The 12,500-nt window shown below is 35.2% G+C and overlaps 1 protein-coding gene across 7 annotated transcripts in view; it reads right to left on the reverse strand.

Annotated features, from left to right (window-relative positions):
• Positions 1-12,500, reverse strand: part of LOC144971441 (protocadherin Fat 1-like) — a 281,143-nt gene that overhangs the window by 146,671 nt on the left and 121,972 nt on the right. For all 7 annotated transcript variants that reach the window (XM_078912356.1, XM_078912355.1, XM_078912353.1 and 4 more), the window contains exon 5: positions 8,282-8,343. In XM_078912356.1, coding sequence (XP_078768482.1) covers positions 8,282-8,343 — 62 coding nt within the window. The remainder of the gene's footprint in view (positions 1-8,281; positions 8,344-12,500) is intronic.

A 12,500-nucleotide genomic window follows, 5' to 3' on the forward strand; every position in this document is an offset into this window, starting at 1 on the left:
ATCATCAAGAAGAAGAAGAAATCAAGGAAAAGCAAGATTCTAGAAATCCTGTCATGATTTATTCAACCTTTAAAAAAAAATATAAACAAAACAAAAACAAACAAAAGAAAAAATTAATAAAATGAACTGAAAAAAAATGAAAGAAAAAGAAAAACAACTACAATAAAAACGTGAAAATCCCGTGAAAAAAAAATAAAAATAAAAAACAAATAAAAATAAAAAAACCCGGGGCCTGGCAACTCTGTGCCGGGTCTTTAAAACGTTGAGATAGTTGTTGTATTTCTGTAATGGGCATGAACCCTTTCCATGTGCTCGAGGTCATTGGTCACATTGCAAAGTGTGCTCAAAATGACCTCAATAGTGAAAAGTGTTCACAGCTTTTGAAATATCAAGAATCACGATTGGTCATTTTGTTCAGAATGACACATGAATATGTGTACAATTTTCATAAACAATGTAGAGTGTTTGTTAAGAAGCATCCAATCGTTGGACAGCAACAAATCATGTGATTGATGACTGGGTTGGACGAAAACATGAATATAGATCGCTCCCATTCCCTGAAGCACTGTTTATCTCTCTAGATAAATTCAAACAATTCAACTATCGCACACTTGGCAGACCTTCTTAAGACGAAATGAAGTTGGAGTCACTCAGCTCTTTGCTATAGGATTCAATAGCCGTAACGTCACTTCCTTCATAATAACGCATGGTAACAGCAACACTGGCTCTAAACTATCGGAGCAATGGCGGACGCCCGTATGAAATATTTCTCCGTCCAGCATAAAAGAGGGAAAAAAAAACATTAACTTGATCATGTTTTGACTTTTACACATTCTGGTCACAAGGCATATGAAAAGTTCTAGCCTGCTTGAAGAATAACAAGTAATGATTTTCTTTGTTTAGAACCACGATGGCCGCCGTTGCTGGGCGACGTGACATCAGACTATTGAATCCTATTGTTTTTAGAAATCGCCAGTTGGGCGACCAGACTACAAACGTTCAAGGTTACATAGTTATGTGAGTTGGTGCGTTCGTTTCATCTGGCGAGCAGATGTTGTATTTTACTTAAAAGCATATCATCAATACAACGGACACGAAAAGGCATACCATTACAATTAGTGTGTTTATGATTATTTATCACGCCTGTGACCAAATCGTGACCGAAATAGGACACCGTGTCAAATGACATTAAACCCTACAAATTACCAGTGATATCAATATGGAATATGAACAATCTTTAATGGGATCTGGATAATAGTGCTTGGGAGAGTTCTAAAATAATAAATAGAATGGCTTCTAAAAACGGACGTTAAAAAATTGGATAAAGTCTGTGCATACGTTTTGGACACTGTGAGATGCTATTCTTATTGAATGGACCATTCTAAAGCTGCAACTAAAGCCGTGCCAATCAGTTTTTTTTTTTTTTGTTTTTTTTTTTTGGATAATTATTTTCAATATTCAACCCGACCAAATTAATGAAAGCTAAATTCTGTCAAACGCCCCCCCCCCCCCTCCCCTACCCCCGGGCTTTTTTTTTTCAAAAACAAAAACAACAACAACAAAAACCAACCCCCCCCCCCCCCCCCCGCAAGAAAAAAACAAAAAAGCAAAAAAATAAAAAACAAACAAACAATCAAACAAACCAAACTAAATCAATATTGTTGTCTTACTTGTTTTAAAACATTACAAAAACGACTTTTCTCTCTCTCACGGCCTCAATTAATTATCACGAGGAAATGTGTCGATTTGGGTTTACAGCCGACAATATTATGGTAAACAATCGATGGTAACAGGTTGGTTTGTGGTCAAGTGGCCAAATAGGTGACCTGCCAAATGCATGCAGTCAGCAGCTGGTAATCAGCAGCAGTAAGCAGGGTGTTAGATAACGATAACGAGACAGGGAGGAATGGAGAGAGATAATTCATGCAGTATCCGAAGCCTGGACCAGGCATGGAACCTAGAAGAAGAAGATAACGATACGAACAGATAAAACATCAAAGGCCTTAAGAGTGAAGTCGGCATTGTTACGATCGTCGGTGGAAATAGTTGGGTCTTGCCACCCAGGTGGGTCTGATACTGATATTGATAATGGGTCACCAATGACTCATTATGTGCAAAATATCACAACAAGGAAGATATCAATTGTTTGATACGTACTGTATTTAGAGTTATCAGATTGTATTTTTTACTTCTGTACTTTTTGGCTACAAAAATCGTTCCATAATAATTTAATAAATTATTCCGTCTACTTTAATGCCGAATGGAGCCATTTGGAGGACGCGATGCGCTCACGTGATCACTTTTAGCGTGCGTCTTTCAAGTGATCAGTTCATTGTTTGGAAGCTCCGAATACATCAGATGACAGATTGTAGGGATAGTGGCAATATGATCATCAATCCAAATTTCATAATTTTCATAAAGCAATGCTGTTTATGTTTTGACATTTTCAGCAGTCCTTGTATATATTGAGATTTAAAGAGAATGAATCCATGGAAATTACCCCAAGCACATACTTTTTGGGGTTTTTTTTTTCACTCCGGGCACCTCCAACTGGAAACTTGATAAGACTACAAAATGTATGACAGATATTGATTCCTTTAACCCATCGACAACCTTACTTCAATTCATTCTAATGATATCTCCACTCCATCCATTAATTATCTTGGAACATATTCAAACATTTATATAGTTTTATCATGCAACACAGTCTTCAGGGTACTTTACATATTACCCCAGCAGAACATAATAATGGACCACATTTCCATTCCTTCATTACAAGTCGTCGTTTAGGCATCGATTTTTGGTCATATTTACAATACCCTTCATATAATATATTCCTATAGTATTCACGTTTGATCGTGAGGGTTAATGTGTGCAAAGTGCCCAACCCAAGGATACAACGCCGAAACCAGATATTTTTTACGACCACTCCAGTCATTGAATACGTTTTCCATCGCTTGGCTTTTGTGATGAAACGAGACAACATACGGTTTGACCAGCGATGCCCATAAGCCTGGACCATTTTCAATGAGAGACCAGTAATAAATAATATGAAATTGAATGTAAGCTTCAATTTTATTACAAGAACAGATCAAATGAACGTTTCGGGTTTCCCCTTTATCAACACGACAGGATCAATGAAACACTACAGATGAATGAGATGTGGTAGTGGCGTTGTTACGATGACGATGAATAAACAAAACATTGGTTGGCAGGAAATATTACCACATCTCATTCATCTGTAGTCTTTCATTCATCCTGCTTTGTCGATAAAGGGGAAACCCGAAACGTTCATTTGATCTATAATAGAATAATTCTTGTAATAAAATTGAAGCCTACTTTCAATTTCATATGATTTATTTCTTCGAGCTTCGAGCAGCATCATTTACATTAATAAGAGACCAGTAACAGTAAAAGTAATGTCACCCGAGCTTCAATTGACGGCTTCCTCTGTGACGTGTTGTTCGCTGCCAAGATATTGGCATGGATTCCTTTTTAACTATTATTTTATAGTATGAGCCTTTAGTTCACTTTTGAAAATTGCGTCAGTTATAATATATTTTATTAAAACTACCTTAGTCGAAGAATAAACTTTTAAGTTGTTTTATTTTTGACTCGAAATTTTAAAATAAAGTATTTTTTGGCCCTGAAATCAACCGCTGACCGTAAACCGAAGACCCATAGTGTGAGTATATTCAATAAATGTATATCATCAGCAGACTCTTGAATCATATCACCATCATCATCTATTTTCTTCTCAATGTCAACAACGTAATCAAGATTTCATTTAGACTAACCCTTTTTTTGTTTTGCACTTGGGTGTTGATAATTTGAGCGCCTTGCTATAGGGATACTGTCAAAGTGCTACTACTACGTAGGTATTGCTATTACACATTATCTGGGACGTCCATCAAGCTGTTGATATTGTACTGTGTATGACAAAACAGGAATTTGTTTCCATTATGATTGGTTTTGTTGTTTTGTTTTTATTTTTTGTCTTTTTGTTCCTGTTGGTTTAATTAATTAATTAATTAATTTTTTTTTTAATTTTCGGGGGGGGGGGGGGGGGGAGCATGATGCACAACTAACAATTTGAAGCGTATAACTCCTTCAAAAACAGGTTAATGTAAATGGTGCTGCTCGAAGCTGGAAGAAATAAATAACAATGTGAAATTGAATGTAAGCTTCATGAATGCCCATCAATGCTTTGTATATTCATCTTAACAACACGAATACCACATCATCTCCTTCATCTGTAGTGTTTCATTCATCCTTTTAGTTGATAAAGGTGAAACCCAAAACGTCCATTCTACCTGTTTTCGTAATTAAATTGAAGCTTACATTCACATTGTTATCAAAAAAAAGTTTGAACACAAGAAAGATATTGGTTCTTTTATTTTATCGTCATAAATTCAATCAATACGTTAGTAATGAGAGATAAATAAAACCGAAAAACAAAAATATAAGTCTACCTACTTGTTTAAAAAAGACCTAATTCACAACAACGTAACGCAAAGATAAGAAGTGATACCTCCGTCATTGCATTCCAAAATCTAATCGGGGGCTTGAACATTTCCTAATTATACGAATACCAAAGATGAATAAGATAATCTCGGAGAAGAAGGGAGAAGACGACTTAAGATGTAAGTAAATAAATTACCATTCCGTCAGCGGGTTGTCAAAATCGAGTGATAAAAACCCTATTACTTTTTAAGTTAATAGCTGATAACATTATGCTGTTATGATGAACGAATGGAATTGTGAGGTCTCTGTCTGTCTCACTCTGACAAAACAGCCTTTAAATTCTTGGTGAGAAATATTGGGTATGGAGAAGTGTCAGATGAATAGGTACAAATATCGCGTTGTCAGAACCAAACTTGGGATCCGACTGATACGGGACCGTCTACCTGGCTGAGAGAGAGAGAGAGAGAGAGAGAGAGAGAGAGAGAGAGAGAGAGAAATAGATAGATAGATAGATAGATAGATAGATAGATAGATAGATAGATAGATAGATAGATAGAGAGAGAGAGAGAGAGAGAGAGAGAGAGAGGGGGGGGGGAGATATCAGCGAACAGTCGCAATCGCCCCCTCGCATCCAGCCATTGTGGTCAGAAAAAGTTTCCATCATGTATTCATTGATGACGGTGACACAACACCCAGCTTGTCCAAAAATATCAAAACTTTACAATTCTTTGAAGTCTCTCGGCTTGAAGATGTAAACAAATAAAAAACAAAAACAAAACAACAACAACAACAACAACAACAACAACAATAAAAAACCCTAGAGCATTAAGAGCCCAATATCCACTAAACATACTCAAAGCACTTTACAAGAGGTCCCAAGCATACAGCAACACTTAAAATGTCGAATGAGACTTAACGTTATCTTTTTCCCCGACAGAGATAATGATCTTAACGGCCAGGTATTCATTTCACACATGATCGTGAGTAAAAAGCCTTCTTCAAGTACTCAACTATGCGTCACTCAAAGCGTGACTCAAACCCAGGACCTTCCGATCCGAAGGCGAGTGACATACCCAAGACGTTGAAGACCATTTTAATTGTTCATCTATCGATGTACTAAGAAGTAATGTTATTTCTTTCTTTCACTGACCAAAATGAAGTAAATCAATAAACAGTGTTTTGTCAGCGCGTGTTGGTGACTTACCTGAGGTAAGAAGAACAAAGGATATCAAGGATTTCTTCCTTTTGTTAAGCAGTTAGACCGAAGGGCTAGAGCTCAGGTTCGGATAAGTAAGTAAGTTGAGCAGTTAACTGCCGCACTTTGGGAAAACGCGCGTTTAAAAAGGTGGCCAGAAAACTCGTCCATCAAATATCGATCAATCTAAATGACCCTCGTCTTGGCAAAAACTTTCAAACCTGGGACCTCTGTCTATTTACGTGTAGAACTTACGTATTTATATAAGTAAGCAAGTGTAATGCTTACTTGCATTTCTTGTTTATGTTTGTTTATTTGTTTGCTGGGAGGAGGAGGGGGGGGGGGGGGGGGTTAAAGGAATGTTTGGTAAATGATCATTCTATTTACGCCTTAAAATCTTTCCACGAGAACAATGGCAATGTGTATATTTATTTGCAGAATGTGATTCCTCCATAATACCACCCCCAACCCCACCCCCACCCCACAAACTATGTATACTTATAAATCTCAGACACTCAGGTATTTATTTGGAACAATGGATGTTTGAAATATGCCTGATTCTCATTGCTTTCATGATCTCCACGATGAACAGGAAGAATACTGTGTTTGTTTTGTTTTTTATTTTATGTTTTTAATTATTTTTTTTGTTGTCTTGGAGCCGAGACGGAAGTGGTTTGGGGGGGGGGGGGGGGGTTGAGAAAGAGGGGGATATACGTGGGCTTTGAGACCATTCTCATTTTATATTTATTTTTAAATAGAAAGATAATTAGAACCAGTCTGGGTATATTTTTTTCCTACAAGGCTGTCACTGGCCATACATCATACGCTGACTTAACACATCGTTACATTTTGGCGATAATCAAAAATGATGACTTCCGACTACCAATAAGATGATTTTTATTTTGTCTAAAATTCTTAATCCTGCGATTTCTGATAATTCACCATCCCTGCTATTCATAGTCTCGGGTTTAATAACGTTTGGCAAATTGAATGCCATCTTAATTCAACGATAAATGAATTCGAAAATTTTTCTTGCCAAGATAAAATAGAGCGTTGTGCCGGCGTTGTTGGTATTTATCCAGCTCCCCCAACGAGATGTAATTCATACTTTACAAAAAACACTCAGCCTGACATCGCCGTCTCGTGATATTTTTGTAACGTAAACAAAGCGATTTTATTTCAATAATATGTCTTGGATATAGACACGTTTATTTTCTGTTCTTTCGTTTATTATTATTATTATTATAATTATTATTATTATTATTATTATTATTATTATTATTATTATTATTATTATTATTATTATTATTATTATCTCATCATCATGATTAGTATTATTGTTATATTATTATTATTTTATTATTATTATTATTATATTATTATTATTATTATTATTATTATTATTATTATTATTATTATTATTATTATCATTATTATTATTATTTATCATCGTCTATCATCATCATTATTATCATAGATATTATTATTATCATCATCATCATTATCGTCATTTTTATCATTATAATTATCATCATCATCATCATCATCATCATCATTTCCCTTTGAAATCTTCATTTTTTTCCTTTGAAAGCTATTTTGTTTTTAAACAGATCAAAACGAATAACAACGACAGCAAAAAGACTAATCTTCATAATAGGTGGGCCTGTCCTTCTTAATTTGCCATAACATTGCTCAGCTCGGTACTTCCTGGAAAACTGTATAAATCTGAGATTAGTCAGTGGCGGCACTACTGAAGACACTTCCTTTTCCTTTACTCTTATTGCTTTTTAAAACAGTATAAGCTGCTGTTTGGAAAATAGAAAATGGAATGAAGAAGGAGACGGAGGAAGAAGGACGAGGAGAAGCGGGAGGAGTAGAAGTAAATTGAGGAGTGGGACAACACATAGGAAGGTGTATGAGGATGAACGGGAGCAGTAAAAGTTAGGGGAGGGAGAAAAGTAGAGGTAGAGGAAGAAGAAGAAGAAGAAGAAGAAGAAGAAGAAGAAGAAGAAGAAGAAGAAGAAGAAGAAGAAGAAGAAGAAGAAGAAGAAGAAGAAGAAGAAGAAGAAGAAGAAGAGGAGGAGGAGGGGGATGAGGAAGAGGAGGGAAGGAAATAATAGGTGATAATTATCAACTTGAAATATCGGTAAATCAAGAGACGACCTAAGACGTTATCTTCTTACGGTTTGCAGCTGAAAAATTTTGGAGTGGTTTTGGATGACGTTGATACACGCTTGAATCTTGAAATATCTGACCATTTAAATAATAATAATAATAATAATAATAATAATAATAATAATAATAATAATAATAATAATAATAATAATAATAATATAATAATAATATAATAATAATAATTAATAATAATAATAATAATAATAATAATAATAATAATAATAATAATAATAATAATAATAATAATAATAATAATAATAATAATAATAATAATAATAATAATAATAATAAAGCACGAGCGACAATCAAAGAATATAAACAAAACAAAACAAAACAGGCACATCTTGAAAAATAAATGTCCCCAAATCCAAACCAATCTCCGAGCGATCAAGCCCAAACAGTTAAATAATGGACATGAGTTCAGATCATAATAACAGTCGTACTGACCTCTAAGGAATGCTCGTCTTGTTTTTCTCTGTCCAGTGTCCTAGATGTGGTCGAGATTACACCTGAAATACAATACAGACAAAAAGATGTTCAAGTTTATGAAATACGGTGGGAGTGTATGTGTGTGTGTGTGTGTGTGTGTGTGTGTGTGTGTGTGTGGAGGGGGGGGGGGGTAGGGGTAGGGTTGAAGAGTCGGTAATTATACTATATACGTAAAATTACATCATCATAACCAGTCCTTAATAAGTACCTTGTGGTCAGGAAAGTAGACCTTGATGAGGCCCAATGACGATGCTACTGCTATCGGTAAATTATAGACAGGAGAACTATACCATTTTGGTCGAAAAACTTTTGTAACAGAATAAAATATGGTGGTGATGATGATGATGATGATGATGATGATGATGATGATGATGATGATGATGATGATGATGATGATGATGATGATGATGATGAAATAAAGATGAATCTGTAATTAGAACAGAAAAAGGGGTTCCTTATAACCCAATAATATGAGGATAGAATTGAAAACTACAATCATTGTGATAATAGTGTCATCCATCCCTTCTATTTCTAACATGTTGCATCAAAACAACGTGGGTGTCTAAATCACACGGCCCTGTGTCTGTCAGATACCCATGATATCCATTACATTTGCTATTTGAGGATTTTATTTTTTTTTAATTGTTATTATCAACATCATCATCATCATCATCATCATCATCATCATCATCATCATCATCATCATCATCATCATTATTATTGTTATTATTATTATTATTATTATTATTATTATTATTATTATTATTATTATTATTATTATCTTTCTCACACACACACACACACACACACACACACACACACACACACACAAATGGATCTGACCATAGCTATCATTGCGTTGCCATTCTCATAATATTTAACTCCACAAGATCGCCAGTTGAAGAAGGAAAAATTCAATAAGGTCTATCTCTACCAATCATATGAGGCAAAATTCTACCGATTCGATGCCAGCAAAATGGCTAAAAAAGGCGGCAAATTAAAGCAAAGTATTGATTTTTCCGGAGAGTAATACGATCAGGTCTAATCCTGTTGTATTCCATTCCGGTAGAGACAGACGAGAGGGAGGAAACGTCAATTAAACAAAAGACAAGAAAATACAAAACACAATATCTTGGAATTGGAATAGAAGCAAAAAAAAAAAAAAGACTTTTTAAAAAAAAACAGGAAACTAAATGGACAACATGACTGAGAACAATAAAATAGTAATAGGGAATGAGATTAGCGGAAGAGTAGCGTCCCTTGATTGGACGTCACCCATAGTCTGTGACGTTACCGGCGGAAAAGTTATTAGAGAGAGAACGTCATGTTGGTTGTGCGCATGAGTCTCTCGTCCTATAAAAATAATATTTCACAATTAATTGTGAGGCTATCTGGTATTGTGGTATGACACTCGTTATCGGATCAGAAGGTTTTGGGTTCGAGTCTCGCTCGTCGCAATAGTTGTGTCCTTGGAAAAGGCTCTTTACTCACATTCTCTCACCGTACTCAGGTGTGAAATGAGTACCTGGCCGTTAACGGCGTTGTCTCTGTCGGAAAAGATTGTATTATCGTCTAATAGGCGTCATGTTTCGTCCTACATGTTAAGTGGTGCTAATTTGGGAATCCCTGTAAAGCGCTTTGAGCACATTAAGTGGAAATTGCGCTATATAAAAGCTCTAGGGTTTGTTTGTTTTTTAGATTGTATCCATCTTTACGAGTTGGACCAATGACAAGACGAGGCCTGCTGTAGTATTATACCACATAGAAATGATGGATGTAGGTACACAATAAATAAAACATAACCCTTGAAAATCAAGTTTTTATCTAATGCCTTGCTAGCTCTGTCTTGAGACGGCAATATATTGTACAGAAAATGAGACCAAAAATAATAATTAAAAAATATTATAGTGGAGAAGAACGCAGACAAAAGCATCGAATTATATTGTTGAAATATGATAAAATGACAAGAAAAGGGCAACGGAAATGACACAACGTGACCTCAATCCAATTTCAAGGCTGATGAGATGGGATGAGAAAAAAAAAAACGAAATAAAGGAGGAGGGGGGGGGGACGGGGGGGGGGGGGGCGTAATTGGGATTTGAAAAAGGATGATTGATGAAAAATATATATATATATATCATCTCCCTCCCCCTCCCCCTTCTCCCACCCATCCCCCTTTCCCTAAGAGAATAAAAAAAAAAATGAACAAAAATAAATTGGTATTGCTTCACATATAATAAATAAATACATTAATATCCATTTATTTATTTAAATAACTTATTTATAATACATACATTATATATAATAGAATAATGAAAACCCGTTTTTAACTGTGATCTGGTATTCTTTAAAAAAAAAACTATCACATAGTCTAATTATTGTGTGATTGATTCCATTTTTCAATGTTTTATTTGCTGATTTGTGATTGTGATACTTTTCGTGTCATTCGGTGATACTTATTCCTCCCCCCCTCTCTCTCTCTCTCTCTCTCTCTCTCTCTCTCTCTCTCTCTCTTTCTCTCTCTCTCTCTCTCTCTCTCTCTCTCTCAGCAGTCTTTATCTATCTATCTATCTATCTATCTATCCGTCGGTTTGTCTGTCTGTCAGTCTGTCTATTTCCCATCTATCCTACCTATCTATTCTTTATATCTAATCTATCTATCCATTCCAATCCATCCATCCCATCCCATCCATCCATCCATCCATCCATCCATCTATCTATCAAACAATCTATCTATCTACTTTTCTATTCTACCTAGCTATTTCAGCTATTCTATTATCTATCTATCTACCTTTCTATACTATTTATCTTTCTATTTATCGATCTATCTGTCAGTCTGTCTATAATTTATCTGTCTATGACTATCTACAATCTCCACGCCCAAAACAATTTCGTAATCTATTTACATGATTCAAAATTTCGTCTCATTTAATATTTAGAAAATGATGTTATTTCTCAATAATCTAATCTTGACAGCTTTCAGGGCTACCTTGTCTTTATGAAGGGTGGATAATATCGTTATCATAATTTTCTTATTAAAGATTAATCTAAAGAGGGTGTTGATGATGATGTCATGCAGGTAATACATACAACAGTATAGCCAGTGTAGGAAATATAACGACAGAAATTGTGTTAGAGATGGGGAAGGGGCACGTAGAATTGTTATTCTCTTATTCATTTAATAAAATAAAGAAAATGTTGCTGCTTGAAGCTCGAGGAATTGTTTTTTAACAACTGGAAATTGAATGGAAGCTTCGATTAAATAAACGTAAACAGATAATGTGGACGTTTCGGGTTTTCTCTTTATCAACAAAACACGATCAATGAAATACGACAGCCGAATGAGAGATGTGAGAATGACGTCTGCAGTCTTTCATTAATGGTGTTTTGTTGATAAAGGGGTAACCCGAAACGTCCACATTATCTGTTTTCGTTTATTAAATTTTAGCCTCCATTATAAAATAGAACGTTGGACCCGGTCATTGATACGTCTGAGGTTCCTTCCCTAACGGGCAATGTGGAATTTTAGCATGATTTATGACTTTTTTTTTTTTTTTGGTAGTACATGTATTTTTCCTTTCACAATGTCTGACACTGCATCGTTTAAACCTTTTCAAAAATTGTTTCTCACACCGTTTCCATAGTTAATACGCAGTTAGAAAGCGACTCAACTGTACTGTAAACATTCTCTTATTGCTCATCATCCACTTACACAAGCCAGCTGCTGTGATTTTAATACTCACAAATTTGGCCACAAAAATGTCCTGTAGATACCATTAGGTTCTTATTTTCCCTCTTTGTTTTATATAAATGGAAAAGGGTGAGATCATTCTTCTTTTAATTTTAAACAAGCAGAACTAGGAGAGTCTCAGAAAACAGGCTGAGCCATCGAAATTTATTGAATTTTGTTTACTGCGTTCCGTTTTTTTTTCTTTTTTTTTTTGCATGTTTGAGTGGTTGTATGTTTGAGTGGTTGCATGTTTGAGTGGTTGTATGTTTGAGTGGTTGCATGTTTGAGTGGTAGTATGTTTGAGTGGTTGTATGTTTGAGTGGTTGTATGTTTGAGTGGTTGTATGTTTGAGTGGTTGCATGTTTGAGTGGTTGTATGTTTGAGTGGTTGTATGTTTGTGAGGTTGTATGTTTGAGTGGTTGTATGTTTGAGAGGTTGTATGTTTGA

This window comes from Berghia stephanieae, chromosome 4, assembly GCF_034508935.2.
Source record: "Berghia stephanieae isolate SIO BIC M18660-M18661 chromosome 4, UCSD_Bste_1.3, whole genome shotgun sequence".
NCBI classification, from domain to species: domain Eukaryota; kingdom Metazoa; phylum Mollusca; class Gastropoda; order Nudibranchia; family Aeolidiidae; genus Berghia; species Berghia stephanieae.